General features: G+C 46.0%; 1 protein-coding gene across 30 annotated transcripts in view; it reads left to right on the top strand.

The window, feature by feature from the left end:
* The window catches only part of Cacna1c (calcium voltage-gated channel subunit alpha1 C), a 610,552-nt gene that overhangs the window by 446,298 nt on the left and 137,616 nt on the right, over positions 1-26,638 (top strand). For 16 of the 30 annotated variants that reach the window (XM_076940415.1, XM_076940406.1, XM_076940397.1 and 13 more), the window contains 3 exons: positions 186-382; positions 8,272-8,375; positions 15,372-15,544. In XM_076940415.1, the coding sequence (XP_076796530.1) occupies positions 186-382; positions 8,272-8,375; positions 15,372-15,544 (474 nt within the window). Of the gene's footprint in view, positions 1-185; positions 383-7,867; positions 7,972-8,271; positions 8,376-15,371; positions 15,545-26,638 lie in introns of all 30 variants that reach the window. The other 14 variants (XM_076940412.1, XM_076940413.1, XM_076940411.1 and 11 more) reach the window with 1 other exon arrangement.

The raw sequence follows: 26,638 nt of genomic DNA, 5'->3' as shown, positions 1-26,638 counted from the left end.
CGAATGTCTGGCCTCGCATGGTTTTAATCCCCATGCACAGGCGCTAACCAACATGTGTGCGATTGCTGCTGTGGGTGCTCGCCGGCCTTATCCTATGACTTCTCTCTCTAACGTCTTTTCTTCATTCTCTACCCATCATTATCCCTCCTCCCCTCCTTCCGTCTCCTGTTTCCTTGGTGGTGGAGATGTTCCGGCGGAAGAGGATCCTTCCCCTTGTGCTTTGGAGTCAGGCCATGGGCGACAGTGTCAGAACGGGACCGTGTGCAAGCCCGGGTGGGATGGGCCCAAGCATGGCATCACCAACTTCGACAACTTCGCCTTCGCCATGCTGACCGTGTTCCAGTGTATCACCATGGAGGGCTGGACAGACGTGCTGTACTGGGTATGCAGACGGGGCACTCAGAGGGAGGGTGCATGGAAGGCCAGAGGCTTCTCTTGACTCCTCACCTTCCTTCCCATGATATCGGGTCACACGTGTCCACATAAGCTAAGGGTGTGATTGATAAATGCCTTTGATTTGTTCCAGGGTTTTCCTGAGAAACAAAGCATAACGTGTCCACTTCTGCAAGGTTTCCCTCACTTCAGTGAGGGTCATCTGTGGCTGGCTCACCACATTATGGATCACTGGTGTGCAGCTGACGCTCTGTGGATGAGCTCGGCTACCCCTGGCACAAGGGCTCAGTCCAGCTTCTCTTCCTGCTCTATACATCTTTCTGCTCTTAACCTTCTCCTGCCTCTTACCCAAAATTACCTGAAAGGGAGCTAAGGCAGAGTATGCAGAGGAAAGCCAGGGCTAATCTCAAAGGAGATGCCATAAAGAAAGCTGGTTTGTATTGAAATGTGTAGCATGCTCTTATGTTCAACTCTCACTTTAGTCTTAACATATTAGACCTCTCCATCAAAGTCTCTATCTGTCAGCCAGAGGCTCTGCTTATTGTGCAATGCATATTTAGAAATACCACATTTTGAGTGCCCACCCATCCAGAGCGTATTTCCTTTAACTTTAAAAATGCCCCTCATAGGCTCTAACTAGCCACCACCACTGCTACCTTGGAGCCCTGGAAGTGCCGGTGAATATGCATACCATATTTTAGCTGTCTTCCTTCTGGCAGAGTCAAGTCCATTATTTGTAAAAATCCACGGGAAATACCATCTTCGTGGTTGGTGTTTTCCACTTCTGCATGAGAAACGACTTGCCAGAATCCAGTGTTGCTCTTCAGAATCTGGGTGAATAAAGCATGCTGCCAGTCTTGAAAATGTCATCGTTCCCAAGTTTCTCAAATCGTCAAATCCATTTAGCCCTGGTGAAAACATTTAAGAGACTGTGTACTCCTGTCTGCAAACCAGAGCGGGAAGAGTGAGAAGGAAGCAAGGGAATGTCCCAAGCACAGTTGCCAGAAAGAGAAGCAAGGCCAAGAGAAGTGCTCACTTCTCCCAGAATCCGAGGCAGCTTTGTAACTGCACAGCGATGTAACTTCCCACTGTTTCCATGCACCCTTTCCCATAGATGCAAAGCCTTTCTCTTCCCAGCCTTGACATCACTGTCAACATGTCAGAGTCCAGGATGGCTGGGAAGTTTGTACCTCTCTCTAAATGACTATTCTCAGCTTGCCTCTACCTGGTTCCCAGCAAATATTTACCAAGTGTCCTCGTGAGCCTGGGTGCCTGAGGTGCTGAGGATTAGGTAGTGTGTAAGATCCAGTTCTGTCTGTGGAACAGATGAGATTCTGAGCTGAGTAACACTGAAGCCCGTGCCCTGTCAGGGTTAGCATGTTCACATGCTGTCACCGGGCAACACTGGTTATCATCCATATTGACCTCAAACTAAAATGAAATGTTGGGAACCATTTTCAGGCTTGATCCGGATAAGGAGCTGGTAGTGTATAATTTGAAAGACAATGAGATGGGAGCTGGATTTTCTCTAGTTAGGCAAATTCTTCTACTTAGTAGAGCAAGTCACCTTCCTAGGTATCCCTAGCTATTCCTTCTACTTTGCCTGAAGGACCTATTACTTTCTGCCCTGATGAGCCATGAACAGAAAGGTCTCTGCAAAGAGGCAGTTTCCACCCATGGACCATAAACCATTTGACTATGTGGTTCTGGGCTCCAGAGTCTCGTCTCGTGAGTCTCAGCCCCTGCCTTTAGAAAAGCCGGCTGTAGCATCACATTGAGGGCAGGTGCAGGCATGGGGGAATATGTATAATTTAGTTTGCTGATGGCCCTGGTGTACTTTTCTGATCTTCCTTAATCATTCCTTCCCTCTCCCTCACTGCAAGTCATTGATACCACACCACCCAGATGTGACCCTAAGATGCTGTCATAGTGACAGCCAGAGTGGGGACTGTGCAGAATCACATAACAGTAACTACCAATTTTCAGCAGCTGTGTTGTACCTTCTTTCCCGGGGGTGTGATGGAGCACAGGCTGGGGACAGAAGAATTGTCAGAGGTGAAAGAGCTCCGGGGTCTGGGGATGTATGAGCGCATTGACATCCCCAGCATCTTTCTGAAACAAACACATTGTGTGAGTACACATGTGTGCATGTGTATATATGTGTGCACGCACGCACGCGCACACACACACTGATACTGTGCTTCTTAGTGGTTATTCATGATGGAGACACCTCCTAGCTCATTGTCCCTGCTCTCAGACAATTCCTCTAATTATTTTGACCTTTCTATGACCATTTCATTTTCTCTTCTCTTTCTCGATCCTTTCTTTCCCTTAGACAATCCTCCTCCTCAACCCTAGGCTTTTATCACTGATATATATCACTGACCCAGAGATTCAGATCTCAAAATGTTTTAGCTTCAAAGGTATAAAATTCCTCAGAGCTGCCTCCACCAGCCCCTGGCTAGGAACTTAGTATTAGCAGAGAAAGTTCTCCAGGCTTTTGGGATGCAAGTTTGAGTTTGAAGCCCTAACAGGACCAGTAGAATCGCCACAGCACTGTTAGGATAATGCTGGATTTGAACCAGTGTGAAACTGTTTTGCAGGGAATATGGGTCTTCCTCTCAGAAAGGTGCATTTTCCCTCAAGTGTGAAGTTCAAGTCTCTCGGACCCAGAGAGGAGCATCGGAGAGTCCCCTGTGTAGTAATGAGTGGAACCCCCAGAACTGGATTAATCTTAAACATCTAAACAACTCTATAGAAGTTTCTAGAGAAAAGAAACTAAACTAAAACTCAGGCTTCCATGTAGTTTTCTTAGGAAATCACCCTTTAAACCAAAGCCTCTCCATGTACTCCCAGAATGCCCAAGTGTAAAAAGTTAGACCAACAAACAAGCAAAACAAGAAGGAGGAGAGAAGGAGAACGAGGAGAAGGAAGAGGAGGAAGAAGAGGAGGAGGAGACTACCAAGCAAAAGAAGGAAGCATCTAGGGTCAAACAACATCCCCATTGATTTTTTTTCTTATCTTTTCTCAGATGTGAGATTTAAAGAAAACAAAAAAAAAATGTTTGAACCAAATAGCTGTTTAACACAGAGTCTGCTACCTAAACAATATGCTAGAGCGTTACAAACAGTGATGAAGAGAATGAGCGTCTCTCAGAGCCTCTGTCTGCTTGCTTACTCTCCATTCATCCACCCATCCACCTATCTACTCACTTCATTCATTTTACTCATGTTAGATGAATTCTTGCAGTCCAGTAATTCAATTTAACATATATTTATTGAGCATTTCTTATGTTCACAGAAGCTGGGATAGCATGGGGTAGAGGACAGAGAAGAATAAGTCCTGCCTTCCAGGAGTTCAGAATATAAGGCATGCAGTATTTACAAAAGAGTATGGCTCCCTGATAGATTTGCAGGGTTGTGCAGGAGATAGACCACTCTGGGGGATCTGGGAATTTTGGTCCAAAGGTTGGACAAGGAGCCAGAGAATGATGGCCCATATCTTGGGAAAACTTGGAATTAGCAGCTTTGGATGTAGGAGTAAACTATGTTTTAGTTTCTTAACAAACCCAAGAAAGTACTGGGGCACCCCAGTGTTCTTTCTCACTGTCTGGTGGGATACAGTGTCAAGCATCATCTAGGACCATACACCTGCCAGCAGCCATTCCCAGTGCAAGTCAGCTGTTCCCAACATGGTTATCAGACCAGGACATCACTCTCTGCTCATACCCTTCCCACAAGGTCAGGAACTCAGCCCATCTGCTTACAGAGGTCATTTGAATGTGCAGTTTTGTTTGCTGGCTTGCCCGGCTGTTAGGATCAGTTGTTTTCTCCTACCTAAAAGCACCTCTTACTGTTTCAGCTGCCTGGGGAGTTTTCAGCAAAGAGTGAGTAGATGCACAGGGCTGAGGCAGGATTCATTACCCTGTGACCCCTGTAGCAGACATTTACATTCCAAGCAACCGTAGGTCATCAAGAGCCATTTGCCCTTAATGGTAAATGACCTCTCTCAGTACTTGTGGAAACCATCTAGTTTCTAGATGCTCAGAGCTTGTGGTGAGACCGAGAGGGGTCACATGATATGAACTCAGGAAAACCAGCTTGGATCAGTGAGGCCTTGAGATGTTCATGGTGGAGGTATTACGCCTTCCCCTCCCCTCAAGGAAGAGAGGCTCTGGTGTATTTGAAAGTATAAAGCAGAGGTCTTCCACCCAGTTAGATGCTAGTTTCAGGTGAGTCTTTGGTATTCTTCTCTGTCCAGTCTTGGTTAAATAGGGAGGCTCTGTCTGTTTCAGCGAAGGAAGTGCCAACATAGTTTCAGGTCTGGGGTTCTGAATGCTGCTGACTTCGAACATGAGGACCAGGATGCCTTCTGCCTTCTTTAGGAAAGCTACAGAGCTCCTGCTGTTACAGACCCAAGAACCTCTGCCAGGAGCTCGAGGAGACCTTCCATGTTTTCATCATCAGATAAGGGTGACAGCAAGCTGGGTCCCTTTTTGATGAGGCTTTATTATTCTTTTCTTTAGAGTAAATGTAGCCCTCAGGTTGGAGATAATGATCACATTACTCCAGCATCACCTTGCTGAAGAGATAAGCCACCATTGTGTACTCTCCACCCACTGTGCCCTGATAGTAGATGGCCTGGAACCAGAGGGATGGACAAAGGGTGGTTTCTTTTCAGACTGAAGGATCTCCTTCAGACGGTTGTCTGCTCAGGCAGATGAGTTAAGATCCCCTAAGAAGTGCCCTTGATCATAATCTGTTCCAAACCCCTCACCTGTTTTGAACCCCTGAAATACCTACCCCTAGCCAAGGAGGGGACCAGAGCAGATGCTCAGAGTGACATGTGCAGGCCCTAGCATGGCAAAGCCGCACACGGCTGGGTACTGGCTCCCTTGCCTCTCCTCTAGTCCTGTTTCCTCGTTCTTGCTTGTGTCAATTGCTTTTGCTTTCCTCTCCCTGGCTTAGAGACAAACTGATCAACTAGTTCTAGTTCCACCAGTCTGGTTTCCCTTGCACTTTGGGCTCAGCAGATTCCTTCTGGTCCAGAAAGAGCCCTGGGAACAGAATCCACAGGAAAGCTGACTGCCCCACCTCTGCTAGAGACTGCTGCCTTGATGGATAGTCTACTCTTTCCTTCACTCCTGTTCCATGGCCAGGAAGGCTTTACAGCTATGTCCATGGTTCTAGCAATGACCAAGTCCCTGAAGGGTTGGGATTTAGCCACTACTACCACAGAGTCTTTGGACCCTGAACTTTCTGCTCCATAGCGCCCTCTGCTGTCAGTGTTTCCAGTGTGTAAAGTCCACATACCTGATATGGCCCTTGCTTCTGCAGCCTCATCCAGCAGTCTCTATTTCCTGCTCCCCACTTCTTACTCCCTCCTACAATTACATGCACTACCTTGTCTTTATCACTTATATATATATATGCATACATACATATATACATATATACATATATACATATATACATATACACATACATATACACATACATATACATATACATATATATATCCAGCTAGCAAAGGCTTCCTATTTATAGTACAGAGCCTAGTCTTAAATTCATCAGTCCAACTCAGACACTTCCTGAGTACCTATCAAATGCAAGGCACTGCTCCTGGCACATGGAATTCACCAGCAACCTAAACAAAGCAAAGCCACCTGTGCTCATGAAACCACACTACAGCCTGTAAGGCAGTAGATACCCATTGTGACCCACAAGGAACCCACCCAATCATGAAGTGATAAATGCTATGGAAAACTAGAGCAAGGCACATAGGAACGGGAATGGCCAACAGTAACCGCTTGCCCTGCAGTGTGAACACACGTGGGGAACTCTCCCTCACCGACTCAGTTCAAACCAATGAGAAAACACACTCAACTCTTATACAAAAATCTAAACCAGCAAGCCATTCGGGGCAGCAGGTCTGAGTGCTTCTCTGTCTTTAGTCTGATCACACAGAGAGCAGCACATCTATAACTCAATTGAGGAACAAAGGTAGAAACCACATTGGGGCAACAGTTGTCAAATTTTATTATTCCTCAGGAAAAGTGCTTGGGATGACCATGACAACAATCATAATGTAGATTCAATGTACAAAGTACACTGAACTCCCAGGCTAGGAGACGAGACCCAGGGATCTACTTTCATTGGCTGTCACCAATTGTCCCAGCATTAGGGCCCAATGTACTGAAGATACACAATCATGGCTTTCCAGATAGAATTAGTAGCATGAAGATAATGGTGCCGACCAGGGTTCACGAGCTCTGTTGTGGATTCCACGCCCAGTCAACCTGTCGTGCTTGTAAAATGGGGTTGAAAAGACCAGAGCCCTGGGGGTAAGATGGAACATGGCATTTCTAAACAAAGCACCTGATGATGCTGGTGTTTGAAGCCACACTTTGAGAATGTCTGATGCGAGTCAGTCAGGAAACCAGTACCTTTGGAATCTTGAGCTTTCTTGATAAGCTAGGTTCACCCAAGGCAACCTTGGGGCTCGTTTCTTAAACCAGAAGTGAAGTGTGTTCAGTGCTTGGAAAACGTCAGAAGAGATGGATTTGAGGAGCTGGATCAGAATGTATTTTCTCTTTACTAGAAATGCTGTCCCATGACTTGGCTTCACAACTTCTTCCTACCTGAAGAGTAGGGAATGTCTTGCAGCCACTTCAAGGGGCAGTGGGGAGAGGATAGGAGTCAGTGGACAGGGAGTTCTGAAGAGATGCTCATAGCAAACTCTCCTTAGCCCTGAGGGGCCAGTTCTGACTCGCATTGCCTCCAGTTCTTCAGTGGCCTGTGACTTGCCAGAGTGTCCTCGTCAGTCCAGTAGTTATAGACTAAGTACCTCTTCCATCTAGGCTGTGGTGTCAGTGACAAGACCCCTTCCCTGACACATAAGCCAAGAGAGTCCTGCCTTTTCTGGCACGTTTGCTTGTGAGGCACTGAGGTCAAGTCCTCTATTGCCCAGAATCCAGGAAGAAAGATCCTGTTCTCTTGTGATGTAAGCCTCAGTCTCCAGCCCTGTCAGTAAAGCTGGACCTTTTCACAACCCAGGGTCAGCCTGGCTCTGGATACATTTTAAGATTTAATGGCCACAAGATCCCAAATGGTCTAAGCCCATTCCAGGATCGGGGAAAAAATGTTTTGTAAGGTGAGCCACCTTCCTAGACAAGTGTGTAGGAAAAACACTGGAAAACTATTTCTTTTCCAGAAAATAGAACAGTAGGAAGGGTCAGGAAAGACCCTCACCCCACCTCCCTAGACTCTGCTGCTCAGGTCAGGATTGTAGGAAAGGATTTTGAATAGGGGTAAAGCCAAAAATAGTGGCAGCTGCTGGTCCCCTTAACAAAAGCCAAGTTCAGCCCTTTTGCCTCCTGTAGATCTGTTCACACTCCCTGTCTGTCTGTCTGTCTGTCTGTCTGTCTTGCCCTCCACTTTGCTTGCTCTGTCCTAACTCTCCTTCATCTTTCCAGATGCAAGACGCTATGGGCTATGAGTTGCCCTGGGTGTATTTTGTCAGTCTGGTCATCTTTGGATCCTTTTTCGTTCTAAATCTGGTTCTCGGTGTTTTGAGCGGGTAAGCTGACCACTTCTGTGTCTTCTTTACAAACGCAGCCGAGCAAGGTCCCAGGTTCCACTGCGTTCAAAGCAGAATCCTCAGAGACAGGACCCTAACAGGCCCAGGAAAACGGGAAAAAAAATCTCCACACAAGAACAGATTCTGACCATTGGCTGCACAGGTGCTTTGGCCTCTGAGTTGCACCTTGAGGATCCCGGGTCCCACGCTGCTCAGCTCAGCGCTGGGGAGCCGGTGGCTGGCGCTTGGCCGTGCTCGGTTGCTGTGTGTGCCTGACTAACTATCATTCCATTCTTCCAGGTCAATGATGCCGTAGGAAGGGACTGGCCCTGGATCTATTTTGTAACACTAATCATCATAGGGTCATTTTTTGTACTTAACTTGGTTCTCGGTGTTCTTAGCGGGTAAGCAGGACCAAGGAAATGGTCTTGATTTTTCCATTAATTTGTATTTTATTCTCTCTGCTATTCCTGGCACTATTCTGTTTCTGGCTCTGATGAACCTGGGACCAAGGGTCACTCAGGAGCCTTGAAGTGAAGGTCTTTGGCCTGACTGTGAGAAGGGCTGGATCGATGGGAGGTAACTCATCAGAGATACCCAGTTGCACCCCATTCCACCACACACACCAAGACCTTCCCAGCCCCCAGGGAGGCAGGCTGCTTCCCCTTGGGCCGACCTCACTCAGCCTGAGGAGCAGCACCACAGAAAGAGCCTTGAGTGTGAATAACTTCATAGCAGGAATCTGAGAGGAGGTTCCTGTACACACACAACACTCACAATGCCCCCTGAAAAGAAACGCTGGCCTGAGCTCACAAGGCAGCTATCACCTGCAGGCAAATGCAGGCTTTAAATCACTTTTATTGAGTCAACCATTCCAGAGAAGGAAGAATTTGGTTTAAAATACAAGTAGATATGGTAGGATAGCTCAGTGGTAAGGTATTTGCCTCACATGGATACTCACTGAGTTCCATCCCAGCACTGTCAAAAACCAAAGACAGACAAAACTCCATGACTCAGTGTGTGTGTGTGTGTGTGTGTGTGTGTGTGTGTGTGTACATATATGTGCAAACAAATACAGACTAATTCTCATTTCAGGGACAACAGCCCATCATTGATATTTACTTTTCTGAATACAAAGGGCACATAACTATTCAAAGCCACAGGTTATTATGAGGTTAGAGATGAGACATAATTCATTTTCCTTCAAATTTATCTAGATGGCCCCAAGCACAAACCTACCTGTTTTCAACCGTTGCTCAGATGCAATTTGAAGTAAAAGAATGACTCGTGGCTAGGGCATCGAGCCCCTAAGGATGGCTACCTTCTCACCACAAAGACCTGGGGTGACTCCTCGGCTACCTGTTTTTCACTAGCTCATGCCAGCCATGCCAAGACCTGACACCTAAATGCTCCTGGTGACCCTCTGGCCCTCTATAGGGGACTTGCCTACTGACTTTGGAATAGAGGGAGGTGGGGGATCTGTTTCTGCTCTGCTTGGATGGGCCAACTGTTTTCCTGGGCACCTAGGGATTTCCTGCTGGGGTCAGTTCAGAAGGAAGGAAAGAGGCTGCTTTCAGTGTAGACTGGGCAGTGTTTGGTCTCCCACTTTGGTCAGGGCATGGGGTTCAGTCTGCAACAGAGTGAAGGAAAGAACCCTCTCCTACCTTATCCCTCCCATGGTCCTGGAAGGCATCTTGCCTTTTGCCAAGGTGAGACCACATAGGAAAGCAGGAGATGGAGTCATATATAAACTTCTGGTTAGCTGCCTGGAGGTTGCAGGGAGGTTGTTCTTATCTTCCAACACAAGAAAATGGCCCGTTGTTTATACATGAATCTCACTGACAGCATTGGAAAAGAATCAAACTCATTATCCCCTTTCAAGACAGAAAGTTGGCTCTCCTAGCTCTGTGTTTGCTGGGTGCACAGTCTCTGGCAACCTTGTCTTTTTAAATCTTTGTTTTCCGTGTCAAAAAAATGAAGATAACATCAACTCAATAGATGGCTGTCACTGTAGAATGAACAGGAGTGTCCACGTAGAATATTGGACACAGGACTAGTATATAGTCAGCACTCAGCAGCAACGTTGACTGCAGTGACTGTTTTGACTTTTAAAGATGAGTAGCTTGAGCCAAGACATGTCACTTTTCTGGCAATCAGCAGACTTGGGCCTGAAGGCTTAGTTTGGATCCAGTTTTCTTATCACTGCCTGTTAGATCTGCATTGAATAAGTCTGGTTGTAGTGTAGCCCAGAGCTCTAAACATACATACATATATTCATTCATATATATATATATATATTTCATATATATATTCATATATATATATATTCATATATATATATGAAATTTAAATTCCGTTTTCTTCCCTCAGACGTTAGGGAAATCTTAGCATGTAGGAATCCAATATGTATGGAGAGTGAGAACTAGACTCCAAAGGCTCCTTCTTCATCCGACAGCCATTGCTACCCTCATCTCCCAGAGGCATGGCCAGCCTGCTGATGTCAAGCCAGAGATGTCAAAGGAGCAGCTGCTGATGCTGACAAAAGACCATTTTGAAAGGACACCTTGGTCTCATTTAGATCAAATGTTTTGATTGATATGCATAATCCAGTGTTTTGATGCTTAGTAGTTTTCAGAACATGTAATTGACATGGGACAGGAATCTAAAGACTGGTTAGCCTCTATATCTGTGAGCTAGAGTTTGGTTTGTCTCTTCTGGGGCCTTCTAACACCCGAGCATCCTCAGAGTTACAGCATGCTTCTGACAGCTCCAGAAACATTGCTGGACCTTTTGCCCGGCCATCTAGGTGTTGGTAAGCAGTTGCCCACCCCTTCTGGAATTTGTCAGGGGCCAGTGTCTCTGAATGCATTGCCTCTAACCTGTGCAGTGACAAACCTGGAAACAAGCTCCTGTTGGTTGTCTATACTGCTGATGGTTTGAGGTTGACATCTTGATTAATTGGGACAACAGTGTAATAGTTAACCTCAAATATTCAGGGGTAAAACCCATTCATTCATCAGCTAGACTTCAGTTAGACCAACCTTTCAGAATTTCGAAGAAGTCTTGGAGCCCATGAAAGCACTATCCCAAGGATTGCATGAACAGTCTCCCCATACTGGGTCAAGGCCTGTACCCTGCATATCTCATGTTAATCTAGTGTTCATGAAAGCTTCATGAGCTAGAAGCTACTCAATGTTTCCATTTCACAGAAGAAAAGACTGAGGTTTAAATAAGGAAGCTGCATCCATTCTAATGGAAAAATTTAAAAGATTGAGGGTTGGGACAGAACATCATCACTCCACAGCCTCTTCCTGTAACTTCCACAGTTACAGGAGGAAAGGGGTGGGGGTAGATCAGACACTACAGAGATGGAAGGGATGAAGGAGAGGTGTAGTAGAAGCGGCTACTGGACAAGCTTCTGGACACAGCCAGGGAACAGAAAAGGCTGGGAAATGCTGCCTCGCTGGCCCAGTGAGGCCCGTTGTTCAGTGGGAGGACTGGAGACTGCAGACTGGGCCCAGAGAGCAGAGGCACTTCAGCCGCAGCTCTGAAGTATCCTGTGACTGGAGGGTTGGAGTGTGAACCCAACATCCATCAATTAAGAATAACATCCCTACAGCTCAATGAAGTAACGCATCCTCACAAATTGTGTCCTTTTGTCATCTATGAGAAGCTAAAGTGTGCCCACTGTGTTCTGCTCAGAGCAGGGATGGCATCCCATAGAGTTTCTATTGTAAATGTAGAAACTCCCAGATTTTGGTTACATGAGGGTTCTGCATCTTTTATCTGCAACCCTCACATATCCAGAAGGCCTTCTTTCTGAGGAGGCTACACAGAACATACAGTGTGAAGGACACAGAGCTCTTAGACTCTTTTCAAAAATCTTCCATGTTATGTAGTGATCCCCATATCCAACCTATGCAAGGCACAGGTCTGGCATCAGTATAGGTAACAATTGAATTAGAATTACTTTCTCCTCCAGAAATCCCAGTCTCCAGCCTATTAGAATCCAAACAGTGACTGTGAGGCTTTTGAAATTGCCTTTGAAGCTGTGGGTGGCAAAGCAGAAGAATGAACTCTGAAATCTGGGCCTTTGGATGTGTCTGTACCTAGAGTCTTACAGGTGGGCAACTGTCCCATCCTTTTTCACATAAGGAAACAGGCATGTCTCTTGCCTGAAAAAGCCAAGTCCCTGATGGGTGAGAGGGTTACCGCCTGAAAGTATAACTGGATCACGATGGACACACTGTTAAGACACAATGTCCAGACTGAGGAGTCCTCCCATCATCCTTCAATGGTTGTACTCTGTCAAGTCACGTAGGACAATGCATCAGTGAATACTGATCACCGATGATGCAAAGTACAGAGTTAGATTCCTGCTAATAAGTATCTGGTCACATTTGGCAACCAATTAAAACATTGCTCTCTGTGTGTTTCTACACACAACTTACTTAGAAACTACCACCCAATTGTTAACATTAGACTCACAGCTACCAGCACCGTAGCTCATGCCTGTGTGAGCTTGATCTAACACACGTTTTCTCCCTAAGACACAGCATAGCCTTTTACTCCATGGAGCTATGCTTGGGGCTATTGAAACAGTGGAATCTCTAACCAATAGCCCAAAAATACAACAACAAAAAAATGCCAATAAATAGACTGACCCTTAAATAAAGACATTTGCTATGTTATGAGAACTGAGTTAGGGAGCGCTTCTCACCCTGTCTGACCTTAGCAGGAAGCATGTGACATGTTTTTGTTTTGCCATTACATGCATATTCATACATGAGTATAAAAGTGCCATGAATATTGATTTGGGGATTGCAAACAAATTTTAGCAGAGTCATTATTTACCTCTTCAGTATTGATTTTCAAAGGACCTAATATGCCATGGTCAGAGTGATTAGTCCCACCCATGTCCTGTTGCCTGCCTTACATAGTGAGCACCTCTCCTCCCATATTTTATCTTGGCCATTTTGCTAATGACAAATGCACTCCTGCCTTGTGACAAATCCCACAATAGTGACTGATTGTCTGCTGGCTCTGGCCTCTGGGCTGGGCACAGATATCAGGCTGGGGTTTCATGTCTTCATGAGCTCAGTCTCAAGGACAGGCATCCAGGAGAGGACAGAGAACCAGGGGCTGTCACCCAGTGTCTCACCAGCACATGCAACCCATGTGGCAGTTCTGTGCAGCCAGTGTACTATCAAAGCATGGTGTTACCTTGCTGCCCAGGCCACATCTTCCACCCTTCCAACACAACTCATCCTCCCTCTACAGGAACAAAAGCAGGCAAGTCCCATAGAAACATGTAGGCTTCCCTTCCCTTTCATTCCCTGTGAGTGTTTAGGTTTCCCATGAATCTGCAGGCATGAAAAGTGAGCTTCCCCTCCTAACTGCAGCTCAGTCCAGGCCTGTTCTTCCAGCTCTGTAAGAAGGATGGTGGGTGTCTTAGAACCAGAGCTTGAACTCTGAGAAATTATTCAGAAGAGCTACAGGACTCTCTTAACAACTTTGTCTTTGAAACTCACTCAAACCTACTCCAGAGGAAAGGGGCAAGAAAGCATGTGGGCGTAGGCAGAAAGATTGCAGGAGATGTTCCTCCAGGTACATTTTATGGGTGTATTTGCATAGGGAGAGAGGAGCACTATGAATCTATTGTCTCTAGTAAGGTCACAGCAGGGAAGGCTTCACTATATCTAAGGTAAGGAGGCAAGGCAAGTGGGGGCTGGTGTCATCCCATGTCCACCCCAATAACAAAAGCAGGATGAGAAAAGCCAAGCCAGTTCCTACCTTCACTGTGATCTGTCAATCCAGTGCTTCTTCCCTGGCATCCAACTTTCTGGAAAGGAAATAAAAGTACCCACTGGCTGGCAGGAAGCCCACAAAATAGCAAGTTCAATCCTATTATAATTGGATTCAATCAGATTTGAGAAGAAAATTCAATTCAAACCAGAGCATCGTTAAGGAGGTAGTTGAAGAAGACTCATTAACTTGAGAGCCCCCGGTTCTCGAAATTAAAACATTCCCTAGACTCCTCCCAGGTCTCAGCCCCATTTCACCATGGCGGTTATTGCTAAATCCTGAGCTCTGCCAAACTCCAGAGGCAAAATGCAAATACTATGCAGGTGGGATCTGGTGACAGAGTTTCCCATGTATAACACTGAGCTTAATTGAGTCTTCTGTACCTGGAGGTTTTGCTGGTGCTCTAAGGCGCCTTTCCTCTACAGTACTGCACTTGTGCATGAAGCTCTGTTGAGTTGATGTCCACAGCCTGTTGTCCTGATTCAGATTCTAAGAAGAAACACAGGAGCCATGGCCTAGGGATTAGTCAAGATACCAGAGAAGTCATATGCACACCCCACTCATTTATCCCACCCCACCCCACTACCAACAACCTCCTTTTTGATAGGTCAAAAACGAAACCAAGCAAACCAAATTCTCTTGCCACCCATGGTTTCTGCCAAGGCAGAGAAGGAAACTTTCTGTTTCCTTCTTCCAGCAAGTCCCTGAAAAACCACACTGTCTTCTGATTATTCTTTTAAACTGCCACATTAACTTTGACACCATCTTCATTTTACATATTTTTCTATCCTGGGTAGGCAGGCAAGAGGCAGGCCCCAGGGCATTTTCTTGTGTTTGGAATCCTTATGGGAACTCCATGTGGGTTGAACTCCCTCCAGGCATGCTAAGAACAGCAGAAGGAACTGTAGCCCTGAGAACACAGATTGAGGAGCTCAAACCTCCTGGGCCCCTAGACACTGGGAGGTACTGTCAAATATGTACCATCCTCCTTTGGTGGGGAAATGCCCTAGTCAATCACATTGGCTGGTTTTCATGGTGTAAATATTCCAAACTTGACTGTTATCATACTATCAAGGAGACTTCACTGAAGCCAGAGTTGGAAAAAGAAGGCATTGCTTATTGGTTCTGAGACCCAGTATAAGTTAAGTGGGCTCTATCATCACTGGGTCCAAATAATCTGTGTCGTTTGAAGATAAATTGTCATTTCATTTAAAAGGTGTTGCCTAATCCTGGGTGACACATGTTTGCTTGCTGTTGTAGGGGACCATTAGAGTGACTGGAAGGAGTTTTCCTATCTTTGAAGAATAGCTGTCACTCACAGACAAAGCCTATTATGATCTAGAAAGTAAATGAGCAGCCTTCGCCCCCTTAGATTTTCCTGGCCTGTATCAAAAGTCTGCTCTTAGGGCTCTCCCTTCTTGTGGAAGTGAAGACAGAACTGGGTGGTGGAGATAGCTGTCTGTAGAAAGGGGATGATTTGAATGGGGTTCTCTGTACAAAGCAATTAATACCTGCCTTGTCTTCCCTTCTCTCCGTCTTCTCTCCCGGCTAACCCTTCTGTGCTACCCTGTCCCCCTCCCTCCCTCACATACCAGGGAGTTTTCCAAAGAGAGAGAGAAAGCCAAAGCTCGAGGAGATTTCCAGAAGCTTCGAGAGAAGCAGCAGCTAGAAGAAGATCTCAAAGGCTACCTGGACTGGATCACCCAGGCAGAAGACATTGACCCTGAGAACGAGGATGAGGGCATGGATGAAGATAAACCTCGAAACAGTGAGCAGCCATCTCCCCTTCCGCCGGGGTCTGGGAGGGGAAGAGCAGAGAGGCGGGAGAGTGTCTCACAACACCTTCCTTCTAGTTGATGGTCACGAGAGGAACATCCTTTTCAGTGGTGGCTGTCATTTGCTGTTCATAGGAATTAGTGAGGTGGGAGGAAATCACTGCCACTACTGTAGAAAGCCTCATTTAGAGACTTTGCCCTGAAAACACAGTTGTGTTTGTACTAAGGTGTGTGAAACATGCCTCTCCCGTGGGCTGTTCTTGTTCCTTGGGGTCAGTTTCCACTGGCCAGCTTCTTGAAAAGGTGTGTACCTGAGTAGGATTCTTCCCACACTGGCAGAGGTCTTCCAGGTTTCCCCCACCCTCCACGCCCCCACCCCCAGATTTCTCTAGGGGAATAGAGTCAACATTTCTCATTGAGTAGGTAACTTAACTTATCATCTGAGACAGTGCCTCTGGGAACTTCGAAGGAAATGCAGAGGAATTCCACTGAATCCATTTAGATTATAAACACAGAGCCAAATCCCTTCCTCTGGGTTTTCTGAAGGCAGGTTGCCAGAAAGCATACTGCCAGGATTTAAATGAGAACAGCAGGTGACTGTAAACGTTTAAGATTACAAGTCATGGAAAGTCAAACTTTATTCTGATTGTCCCAGTCATTTTCAAAGTGGGACCACTGGACCAGTGGTGGTAGCTCAAACTTGGTAAGAAATGCAAACTCTTGGGCTTGTACCTAAACTCACTGACTTAGGAGCCCTAGGGTGAGTTGACCAGAAATGGTGATGCATGAGTCTCAGAGCCTTTGAGATAGCTCTAACTGCCGCTCCTGTTTCCTATGACCCTGATCTTTGTAGATCTAATACTCTTTCTATTCTGTGCTCAGCATTTGTCTTGCCTTTTGCTTGTTTGAATAGTTGCTTTTCTGTCCGTTCAAGCAACATGATATGAAAACACATCTTGAATATTGGGCACCAAGTTCATGGAGCCGTGTGGGTCAGGGTAACAAGAAAAATCTGCCTCTAAGTTGAGAGGGACTCTGGAAGAGAGTCTACCAGCAAGAGCAGAGCAGATGGGGGAAGGAGACAGCCAAAGGTGCTAGCAGATTCTGCTCTCTTGCTCCAAAGACTGGTGCAATAAATTTATCAACTGCTCCATTCCTGATAACTCTGCTCAAGGTACAAAGACAAAATTAAAACACATACTCAGCAAGGGACTGGGAACAGCGCAATTTAATAACCCAAGGAAGCCTTCATGCTCCACTAAGTAGTGTTGCAAGCTGGAAGATGGAGCCATTGATAGATTGTTACAATGAGCTATGATACCACTGAGGGGTTTTCTGGGAAAACACATGGCAGCTTCGGTTGTATTGCTGATGGAACTGGGTGATGGTTGATTAGTTTGTGGAATTGGGTGGAATACTAAAGAAGTTAGTTGGCCTGTGAGTCACCAAGGAGCTTATAGAGGGTTTGATGTCCTGGCTCAGGATTAATCATGATAAGCATTTTGTTGGTATGTGTCAGGTAGAAATGGGCAACAGGCACTACTTGCTTCACAGCCAGTTGCTGTTCACAGGGATACATGGCTATGTTGTTCCCTGTTACATGGAGAGCTTCTGAAGAACGCAGGCTACATCTCCGCCTCGCCCGTTATATGAGGGAATTCCAAGGGAAGCTCCCAGCATGGCGCATACCTTGCTGTTGGAGCAGATTGCACTAACAGGCTCATTCAATACCTGCCCACTGCCAAGGTTTGCTGAAGCTGAAACATTGGGAGTTAGACTCCAGAGACTTCCCTCTCCCCCAGACTTCTTCATTATGTCTGGGGGAGATCCTGGGAGATTATGTCTGGGAGAACATTTGGAGATTGCTTCCTGTCCTAGGAAGACTGGAGTAGGATTCTAGATCCTACGTAAATAGAAATGTTGGAGGGACTGGGGGGGCGGTAGGGGGATAGCAAAGATCCAAAGGAGCCAGAAATGAAAAGTAAAGTATTTACATATGATAAAAGGAAATGTGGAACTCAAGGGCAGAGGTGGAGTGGGGTCATAGGATTCCCAGTAAACATGGAGGAAATGTGATTTCTTTATTGAATTCAAGAACCTTGCAGAGAGTAGACCTGTAGTTCACTGTGTCTATAGATGGATAAACAGATGATCTGGATTCTATATTTATATACAGTTTATTATTTATATATAATTTACTTGCTGAAAAGGCAGTTCTGTGGCTTGGAAACTACATTCTTCTCTTTAGAACTTACTTCTTCATTTGGCCTTTGAAACACATGCCAGAGGAGAAAGGCTTGTGTTTAATGAGTGTGGCTCTGGCTTTTGAAATGTCTAAAGATTACACTGTGGGATTTTTCTAGTTCTTTTCAGGTCAGAAACAAAGAGGGTGAGGGTGTGTGTGTGTGTGTGTGTGTGTGTGTGTGTGTGTGTGTAAGAAACAGTGTGTATATGTGTACATATGAGTGAAAACGTGTGTATCCTATGTGTGGATGCATACATGCACCTTTACATGTGTATGGAGGACGGGGTCAGTCTCAGATACCATTTCTAGAGACCAATCCACCTTGTCTTTTACTGGGACCTGGGGTTCCTTGATCAGGCTGGTTAGCCAGAAAGCTATATGGATCTGCCTGCCTCTACTTCCACATCACTGGAATTACAAGTGCTTGCTGCACAAGCACTAACCAGTTGAGCCAATGCCCCAACCAGCATCCCTTTTAGTACAGACCATGAGCCACTAGTGTGAGTCACTTAGAGGCAATACTGGCTGCATTGTGGGGACAACTCAGTGACACATCATTCTGCAGTAACTGAACAAACCTAAATGAATCCATCAGTTAACTTTCCTAAGAGGAGATACAAAGTCATTGAGAGGAAGAAGAAGTAGAGGTTAGACGATATCAGTGAGAAAGCATTTAGTTGGGAGACCTTCCCTTAAAAGATCAGAAAAAATTGAGTAAACTCTATATAAACTTTTAACTCTATGTAAACAGACCCCAGTTATTCCTACCAGCCAGCCATAAATGAAAGCTCTGTTCTCCCAAGCACCGTTGTTGGCACTGATGAAATAACAATGAATGAGGTAGTTAAAGTCCCCAGCCTTTGTAGAAGTTCTGTTGTAATGGGGTGGGGTGGAGAATAGATTAACAGTATGTCAGAGTGGTAAGTGGTGAAAGGTGGTGGTGGATGGAGTGATCACGAATGCTCTACTGAGAAGGTGATATCTAAATAAAGATGGGAAGGTAAACAGGAAGTGTACACTGTTTGGGGAGATGGAAGGGTGATGGAAAAGGAAGGAGCATGACTACAGGAAGGAGGCCCGTGCAGTGGCTCTCAGGGGCAGAAGTGAGACAGGAAGTGATGGAGAGGATACCAAGGGAAGCTGGGGGAAGACCGTGTGATTCATTGACATGAGAACCTGGATCTGAGCTAGAAGGAAGCCAAGTAGCCACTGGAGTGTTTGAGAAGTGAGGAGTCTAGAGGACATTTAACAGGATTTGTGTGGCCACCATGTGCAGAATGGAATGGAGGCTGCCAGGGCAGCGGCTAGCCGAGAGGGGACTCCCTGGAGATGATGGTGTCTTGTCTTGGCAATGTTGGAGAGATAAGGTCAGAATTCAAGGTGATGTCATTGTTGACAGATAAAAATATGGGACATGAGAGAGAAAAGTTGAGGCTATCCCAAGTCAGTATAAAATGGAATTGCCATTGCATAAGGAAAATAGCCAAATAGGGTAAGGAGATATATATATATATATATATATATATATATATATATATATATATATGCAATTCAGACCTTGAAATTTAAAATGGCTATGAAACGTGCAAAGAAAAAAATGTGGAGTAGGTGCCTGGCAATCACTGAATTCAAGAAAAAGCCTTGACACTAAGCTGTAATTGGGGGCAGGGGTCATCAGCATAGAGAAGGCACTGGAACACATCTGTCTGAGTGAAATCGCCAGGGAAAGAGTGGTTAGAGATAAAGCAAAGCCAACAACTGAGACAAAGGTTTGCAAACTGGTTGATAAGAAAAGAGCAAGCCACAACAATTTGCAAGGTGGAAGCAGAGGACCAGAGGGAAACCAGAGGAAGACTGTCAGTGCTGCAGGAAGACCAGTAAGGTGAGGACTGAAAACATTGGCAGGAGATGCTGGCCGAAGCCTGGGGCCTTTCATTCCCATTCTTCAGTTCTTGGGTTCTTAGTCTTCCCACAATGGCTTCAGGCTTGACTGCATCCTCTTCAGCTGGCATGGTTTAGCTGCCAGAGATCTAAGGGCTCAGGCCTCCATGATGCCATAGAGGAGGGAAGAAGAGACTCACATGATCAATCCAATGTACTTCCAGCCCAAACAAGACTGTAACTGGATCCCAGGCTTTAATTGTGTCCCATCCTTAGCCATGTTGGCACTGGGCCTTGTCACAGCAACTGCCTTGACAAAGGATATAGGACAGATACTCAAAAGCCATCCTAAGACCACACAGGAAAAACCATAAGAAAGGGGTGTGTGTGGCTTCCATGTGAGGCATCTCTCTTGGTCCCCAAGCTCCTCTAGGACAACAATGAGATCTCACCATCCTACTGGCTGCTTCTAGCCTTCCTCTAGACTTCAGTGAGCACCCTTTCCAAGGTATCCATCAAAGACTATTGATGATGCACACAGCACATTACCATTGGTGTAGACGCCCTGCTCCAAGGACACGGTCCATTTTCCAGGTTCAGTTGCTATTTTGATAGAAGGCATCAGAAGGGGAACGGGGTATAAAGAGATGGGGAGCCAGGAATATGGCTCAGCAGGTGAAGGTACTTGCTGTGCATGCCTGGCAGTCAGTGTTCTATCTCTGGAACCCACATAATGGTTTGGAAGGAGAAAAACAACCCCACAAAGTTGGCCGCTGACCTCCACACACCTCCTGTGTCACATGCATCCCCTCCCAAATTACACACTAATAAACACATATTTTAAAGAGTCTGATGGTAATATCTTCTCTTTAAAACAAAAAAGAATACATCTGTTAAATATCTACTCATACGATTTCTCGATCATTAAGACAACTTAAGTACAGACTCAGCCTTCTGAAACTAACGGTAAGACAGACATTCACTTGGATAAGCAGATAAAGATGGACATACGGTAAAGCCCAACATGGAGCTTCCACACAGATAAAAAAAAAAAAAAGATTAAATATTTGTACAAGTGATAGTTGATGATGTGACTGTGTAGAGTCACTTTGCAATCATCATTAACTAACAGAACCACATGCCTGCTGTGTGCCCTGCAGGATTCAGAATAATGCATTATTGAAGTACTGAGATTTGAAGGCCTAGGAGAGCTGCAGGTTGCCCAAAAAGAGCCCCACGTGGCTTGCAAGCATAATCTGAATATCATTGGTTTACATTAGATGTGTGTCAAGGACATGTCCATAATTAGTTGATCTTAAAATATTTTTTTTTAAAGTCACTATAGTCAGCATTTCCCTGGATCTAGCTTATGGCCAGGAATAGTCCCATGTCTCTACCATGACAGAGGTCAGTGAAGCATCGGGCTCAGATCTGAGGAGACATTCTGCGTCCGTTGTTTGCCTCGATACTCTTTCCTGAGCACTCAGAAGTGAGCATGCTCTAGAGGCCACCCTGACCTCACACTGCTTCCAGGAAACCGAGGCCATCAAGCCCCATGCAGGTCTTCTAGCCCCAGCAATTCTAGTGAGAACCATAAGCACTGAAAATTTGCCTTCAGACTTGGGTAACGAAATGGGATCCCTAGGTAGAAAACCACTTTGCAGGTTAATCACTAGAGAGAGAAGTCAGCTCTCAAACACTGAGTCTCAAACACCCAAGGTGCACAGGTGGGCTCTGGTGAGGTCATCGGACGAGGCCAGAGCCAAGGGATCCATCCAGATACCCCACAAGGGGAAAATGTATGTCAAAGCCTTCTACTTCAGTGCCAACAAACAAGAAGTTACTGCAGTTTAGATTCATTTCATAGTCATTCCTCAGATTGACAGCTACTCCCATTGAAGATCTGCAGGACTCAGCAGATGGGTAATAAGTAGGTGAGGGTTTTGAGGGATAGAGTGTGGGTTAAGATGATGGCTCATTTAGTACAGGCTGGCTTTGAACTCCTGACCCTCCTGCTTCTACCTCCCGAATACTGAGATTACAGACATGTGCCACCATGCAGAGCTTTGATAAGCTTTAGTCTATCGTCTCCAAAAATAGGTTTGAATTCTGATAATTTTCTTTGGTTTTTGGTTATTTTACACACACACATACACACAGAGAGAGACAGAGAGAGAGAGAGACAGAGAGAGGGACAGAGACAGAGAAAAAGAGAGACAGAGACAGAGACAGAGACAGAGACCGAGGGAGAATGGTAAGACTTTTTAAGGTTTCCAGACATAGGACTTCTTCCCAGCCTTAAATCATTTGGCTAAAGATAACTCACCAAGGGCATTGCATGGGCACTGTCATGGAGAACTCAATGCATTTATGTACACTGAGCCTATCCCTAGCCAGTCCTGGTCCAAGCAGGGCTCTTGGAGCTCTGTTCCTTCCCTGCTGAATGGTTAGCTGCCGATGGATTCTGGGTTGTATATTATATTCAGATGTGTACCCACTGGTGAGCCCACCCGGGTCCACTGGATCACACCATAGCCATGGTCAGTCAGAGGAGTGCCCTAGTTGAACTCATGAGATCACTAAACAAAACAGACATGAACACAGGAAAGGAACTGAGGGTGGTGAGGGATAACATGATCAGGAGGGAGAAAAGAGGAGTTAGGGAGTGGCAGGATTCAGAATGCATTACATATAGTTGTCCAATGACAGATTCAATTAATAATAGAAGAAAATAGTCACCGAGACAGAGTTTAACTAATATGCCGTGGGCCTACTCTGAGGACTTCCATATTTAGAAATACAACACCTCATACGGTAGGTTAGGAAGTTACTTCAGCCATCGACGTTTACTGCTGGCCTGTTGCTTGGGAGTGATAAAAAGGCTGCCGTTGATTGCTCATCCTTGAACTGAAGAGACACGTCAGCTTGTCAGTCTGGCAGTAGGAGAAAGGCTTCTGTTGCCCTCCTCCATCCCTGGTATACACCAGCAGGTCCCACTCAGCTCATAAGCAACTCATGTGATTCATGGGATGTAACTGTGATATGCAATTACTATGTTAACACACATACACACACACACACACACACACACACACACACACACACACACACACACACAAGAACACCAGACACAGGACAAAAAGAAATCCAGGGTCCATTTCTTATCCAAGTATTCACTAGCATCTCCCTGTATTTATTAGTGTTCACTGGGGTCATTGGCTCCAGAGTAGGAGTCTTCTGTGCCCAGCAGAGGCAAAGGGTAGAGAGGTACAGATGTGAAAGTCAGTCAGTGGCAGAGGGTCCTTGCAACCAGGGCCCCAGCTTACTCTGCCCTTCTGCATGTAATAGGAAATTATGGGTCAGCTTCTGTTGATGAGGCAGAGTGCCTGTGTCCCCCCCCTCCCCCCAGGAAGAGCCCAAGCTTTATTGAAACTGCAGCATTTTGTAAAGCCCATAAAAGATGTACAGTCATTTTTATCTACCTCTGATTTCCACAGTCCCTTCAGTTGTCCTGTGAATTCAAGTCCTTTCCCATCGACAGGGCGTTGAGAATGTAGCAATGCAAGAGTATCCCCCATCCAGGGAGGTACTCTCCAGGCCCGACCCATCACTAAGAACCAACTGACCATCGATATCTCCATTTTCATCTTCTGACAGGATTTTTAGAGTTTGAGGCCTCAACGCTGTGTTGGGATAAAACTAGAGAGAGAGGCTGAGGAAACCAGAAGCTTATCCCCTCAGGTCCCACTCAATAATTAATCTGCAGCTTGCCTCTCCCACACTCCATGAGCTATCCAGTGATGGGGAAGATAAGCTGTTATAAAGAAACAGACCCTTCCAGCTCTGGTGATCTGCGCCTGTGCTCTTAGGAGATGTATGTGAGTTTTAACCTTGGGTGTCTTAGTCAGACTGGGAGTGGTCATTCTAGTCGATCAGACCCTCAAGGCATCCAAGAAAGTCTAGAATCCTGCCATCCCTAGGCCTCCAGAATTACATGGGTTCTGTGCATGACCGTTTGTAGCCCCCAAAGCCACTCTCTCTTCCAAAGACCCAACACACACCCTGACTTCTCTGCATGGAAAGCCTGGTCTGGCATTTCACTTTAAACCTACGTCTCCTTCCCGCCATTCTTTCTTGGTAGCTCTCCCGTTTCACTCTGTCTCAGGAACACCACCAGCCAGCCAGCCAGCCAAGAATAGCAGTCAGCAAACGCGTAAGAGGCTAGTGAGGATGAGTGGCCTACGGCTTCTTTGGGTCCAGAACACTGAAGGCATTTAGGGCTAGAATGGCTGATCTGGCTTCATTCGAAGGGCTCTCCTCAGCAGAGTGCTCAGTTCATTCACTGGCTTGCAAAGGAGATTGATGGATGGAGTGAGTGTTATCGCCAGCTGAGACCTAATGAGATCTCCACTATACCTCCTGGGTGGAGTGGAAAGCAACCATTGTGGTAATAAACAGAGAACAGCATCTAATTTGTAAATTCCTCTTTTCCGTAGCTAAATTTAATCTGATAAGTAAGACTGGAGGGAATTGTTGATAACCAAAAATTATTTTCCATGTCTTAATCTGGCCAGGAAACTTCACCCCTAATGGAAACGGCATATTGCTCTGGCAGTAGCTGGGAAGGACATTTGTCACTGTGCTAACCCAGTTGTTGCATATTGAAAAATACACTTAGACTCTAATCTGCTTAAAGCCAAAGTGGAGCTGAAACCGCACGTTGCCCTGTTCCTGGTTCGTAGAATCTAAATCTCTTTCTAGTTAAAACACAGAAGTCTGTGGTAGAAGTCTTCCAAGATGTCAGCTTGACCTCAGTGATTAGCTGGCAGAGCCAGATGGCCCACCGTGGAGCCCAGATGGTGGTCACAAATAGCTTTTTTGACATGATAGAGATCAAGCTAAAAGAGCAGAACTCCATCTCCAGCACAGCCATGGCTCAGCTTAAGGTGAAAAACAAACAAGCAAGCAAACAAAACAAGCCCAGTGTAGTGGTGCACGTAGGAAACTGAGACAGGAGGATTGAGAGTTTGAAGCTATAGACAGATCTTGTTTCAAGAGGAAAAACAAAATTCTTGAGGCCCAGTGGAGTTAAAGAAGCCCTCTTTTTTCCTGTTGTGCTTAAATCTTCACGTTAGCCAAAATCTGAGACTTTTGACATTCTTCTCATGAGGTCTTAAGCATTTCCAGGATGAGACCATGCCTGGCTCTGTTTCTGTTTGCACACAGCAGGAACTTCTGGAATATTCCCTGATGACAAGACAGCAGGGTGGATGCATTTTGAGAAACCCCCAAAGGACCAGGCAGCTGCAGTCATTCTTAGGGACTGCCCTGAGACATCTGCCACTACCACTAAGTGTTTAGATTCTTGCTGCCCTGTGAAACACAAGCTATGTGACCCTGGGATTCTTTACGTCATCCACTTTGTTTTTGCGTTCCCCAGTAGACAATAGACAGTGCCCACTGCTGGGTTTTTTTTGTTTGTTTGTTTGTTTGTTTTGTTTTTAGCATTATGACTGACAGCCATGATTAATTAAACTCCTCATCCCAATTGTCCTATCTTTAATCCTCACCAAACCCTCCCAGAGTGGCGGGATCATCTCACCATTTTTGGAAGGAAATCTTAGGTTCTGATCATTTGCTTAAGGAGAGATGATAGCTTACCAGGAGGCACACAGCAGCTCTTCTTGAGGTGTGTATCCCTGAATCCTAACATCCATTCTTCCTGCTACGTGAGACAGGGCAAGAGGCCATGAGAAGTCCTAGAAGGCAAGTCAGGAGCCCTGGTTTCTGGTCTTGACTTCAACATGAATTAGCTCAGTGTCTTCAGACAACTGCTGTCCCCCTCTTGAGCCTCAGTTTCCTGCTCTGTAAAGTAATACCCAGATCAGCTCAATTTTTCTGTCCATAGGTAGGCTTTCCAACCCTCCTGATGACCACTCTGGTTCTCTGTCCCAGAATGGATGTGTGGCTGGCCTAGGGAGGAGATAGTGCTAACTTTGTAGAAGATCACTGTCCCCTTCCTGTCTAGGTGTCAGGCAGAGGAAAGTGCTGGCTACTAAGGAAGCTAGGGCACCTCTTCTCATCCTCAGCTGAGGTCTGTAGCTATGTGACTTCCCTTTGCTAGTCTGAGGTACCGTGGGCCAACACTGTTGGTAGCCCTGGTAATTATCTTTGCATGGTTAACTATTCACGAACTGCTTTTCTTTCTCTCTGCCTTGTCAACGCTTCCACTGATGGTTATGCTTTCGGATCTCCTGCCTTTCCCCCATTGGTCAGTTCCCCCAGTGGCCCTGAGAAGCCCAAGGCTGTCCCAGTCCCAGCATTCAGTGGGGCTGCTGTAGCTTCCTGCTCCTACTGAGGTTATAGAGAGGTAGGCTGGCCCTGCCTCCTCCCAGTCCCACCTTTGTCCAGTCTGTCTCCCTGTGCCTGACCAGTCATTCCCAACCTTCTTGGCTTTCAGCTAGTTATCCTCACGGTGATTACTTCCTCAGTGCAAGAGGCAACAGCAACAGAGCTGACCGAATTTTCCCAAGGGGCCCCTGGTGCTGTTACACAGCTCACTAACATCTGCAGACCCACAGTTCACGGGACTGACCCTCCCCTCCCTTCCTTGAAGAGTCTTTTTAAGTTTCACCCACCATGACCAGGACTCTGTCTTGGGTGGGTGGGGGGCGGGGCTGAGAATTTTGGTCTCAGATACAGACCTCTTGTTCCTATCACGGTGTTCTGCATCCTGACTTCCCTCTTGGCTCCAAGCTGCCAGTGTGGAAGCTGGGACAGAGTCATCAAATAAGGGGCTTCTTTTTCAGTGACCTGGGCACTGCACCCTTACCCTTTTCCTGATTGTAAGACACAGTTCATCAAGTATACACAGTAGCTAGGAGGAGGCTAGGCACAAGATCTACATGGCTTCATATTCCTCAGTCCTAATTAGCTGCTTACTTTGAACAAGTGATTGAAT

Source organism: Arvicanthis niloticus, chromosome 9 (genome assembly GCF_011762505.2).
Source record: "Arvicanthis niloticus isolate mArvNil1 chromosome 9, mArvNil1.pat.X, whole genome shotgun sequence".
Classification (NCBI taxonomy): Eukaryota; Metazoa; Chordata; class Mammalia; order Rodentia; family Muridae; genus Arvicanthis; species Arvicanthis niloticus.
The sequence above is the reverse complement of the archived record's forward strand: the minus strand, read 5'-3'. Positions and strand labels throughout refer to the sequence as shown.